At 38.8% G+C, this 2,303-nt stretch overlaps 1 protein-coding gene across 1 annotated transcript; it reads right to left on the bottom strand.

Moving 5' to 3' along the window:
- Positions 1 to 1,308: 1,308 nt before the first annotated feature.
- M438DRAFT_286024 (uncharacterized protein) lies at positions 1,309 to 1,542 on the bottom strand (the record flags this gene model as incomplete). Its single annotated transcript, XM_029901577.1, has 1 exon — positions 1,309 to 1,542. A coding segment is annotated over one exon (234 nt), but the record flags the coding sequence as incomplete, so codon positions are not given.
- Positions 1,543 to 2,303: the final 761 nt, after the last annotated feature.

Consider the following 2,303-nt stretch of genomic DNA (forward strand, 5'->3'; position numbering starts at 1 on the left):
TACTCTTTAATTTCGTTTACTATCTTAAGGCTAAAGAGGTCGTTTTAGAAGGCAATATGCTTATTTAGGGGGAGTTTAATTAAATTGTTAGAAGCAATATAACCTTTACTAGCGCAATCTAAGAGCAACTTTAAGACGCTAGCTATAACGGTCTAGTATTTAATAAAGCGAACTTTGCTATTGTTAAGGGTATATATCCCTTATATATAAGCTCTTAGACTATCCTAGCTAACATAAATAGGCTCGTCGAAGAGCTTATAAGGCGCTATAAGTAAAAGGATCTAAGCTAAAGCTATATATCTTCCTTAAGAGTAGGCTCCTAGACTATCCTAGCTAATATAAATAGGCTTGTCGAAGAGCTTATAAGGCGCTATAAGTAAAAGGATCTAAGCTAAAGTTAGTAGGAGTAGAGATAACTACTACTTAGGACTAAAGAAAGAAATAGATAGGTATTACTTAAAAATATAATAGTAATAGTAAAGAGGGCTTAGACCTCCCATTAGGACTAGTTAGGGTAGTATAGTATAGGGTCTTAGCATTACCCTATACTACCCCAAATGTTTAGGGAATTGCTAAGACCCTATACCATTAATTAGGGTAGGGTCTTAGCAATTCCCTAGAAGTCCTAAATGGTGTATAGTATGTATACATAGTTTTTTCTAGTCGAACAGGTAGAATAATAGCTTAGATAGCGCAAATAGAATAGTAGAAAGTGAAGTGTTCGAATAGGAGAGGTGAAGTTCTGTCTTAGCGTTGCTAGAGCTTAGGCCAAACTCTAAATCTCCGCATAGCGTCATTACTGTTAATTTTGATACGCGCGCGCTTCTAGAATAAACACAAATTACTACTACTACAATTTTTGGTACTACTATACTAGCTGCTACTACTATAGCCCTTAAACATTATGTCTACTGTATAACTCTAGATGCCTACTCTAGCCGTTACCCCCGTAACCCCCGTTGCTACTACTAGCTCCGCCGCCGCCCCCTCCTCCGCCGCTACTACTACTACTACTACTACGGGTAGACGTAAGAAGCGCTACTAGCCTAAGGGTATTAAGACTAAGGCCTAGACCCCCTAGTATAAGGCTAAGTTGGCCGCAGCCGCTACCGCCCTAGCTAAGGGCAAGAATCGTGTATATAAAGCGATACTATAGCTATATAGAACATAACTTTAGTATACTAACGATGTATAGTAGGTTATTAAGGGTCGTAAGGTCCCCGCCGCTAACGCTAATAAGAAGCGTCACCGCTTTAAGCCTAGTAGTAAGTAATATATAGTAGTAGTGTAGTAGTAGTGTAGTAGTAGCTAAATTGCATAGCCGTCGCTCTCCGCGAGATCCGCGCCTACTAGAAGACGACTAATCTCCTTATCCCTAAGGCCGCCTTCTAGAGACTCGTTCGCAAGGTCGCCTAGGTCTATAATAAGGACATTCGCTTCTAGGCAAGCGCTCTCCTCGCCGTCTAAGAGGCTACTAAGGCCTATATTATTAAGATTATAGGTCTTACTAACCTTGCTACTATCTACGGCAAGCGTAAGTCGTAGTAGTAGCGTAGTAGTAGCGTAGTAGTAGCTAATACATCTTAGGTGTCACTATCTAGTAGAGGGACATATAGTTCATTAGTACCTGCATCTTTAACTAGACTAACGAGAAGATTAGCTCTATGTAGTAGTAGGCCGCATAGGGCGTTTATAGTATTAATTAGATACTACTATTAGCAAGCTTGTTTTTAAACCCCTCTACTAATGCAAAGTCCTTTAACGTAACTATAACCCGCTTTATATGTATTGCTCCTATGTTTGCTATCTCGAAGTGTCGAGTTAGATAAGCCTTAGCCATTTCTTATAGAGCTTCGAATGCCTCTTTCTAGAACTAGTGATTATAGTTTAATACCTTAGAGCTAATCTCCTTAACTAATCGACAGAACGGCTGTCTTAGAATAACAAGGTTAAATAAGTTTATAACTGTAAGGTAGTAGATCTTATTATAGACACCATTAGCAACCTATAACCGGGTTTTAGTCTATTTTCGCGAACGGCTACTACGAGACGCTATAGTTGTTAGTATATAGTCATTAGGAAAGACTAGATAAACGTACTACTAGTAGTAGGAACTTTCGTTAGCTTCTAGATAACTTTGTAGGATGTAACTAAACATTGTAAGCTACTACTACGCTACTACTACGCTACTACTACACATTACTTACTCTATAGCCTATCCTTCGATTTCTTTATCTACTTCTTAGCCTAGGACTAATGATTTCTCGAAGACCTTTCTACTTATAGTGTAACTAGCTCGTTTA

This window comes from Aureobasidium pullulans, assembly GCF_000721785.1.
Source record: "Aureobasidium pullulans EXF-150 unplaced genomic scaffold scaffold_88, whole genome shotgun sequence".
Taxonomy (NCBI): domain Eukaryota; kingdom Fungi; phylum Ascomycota; class Dothideomycetes; order Dothideales; family Saccotheciaceae; genus Aureobasidium; species Aureobasidium pullulans.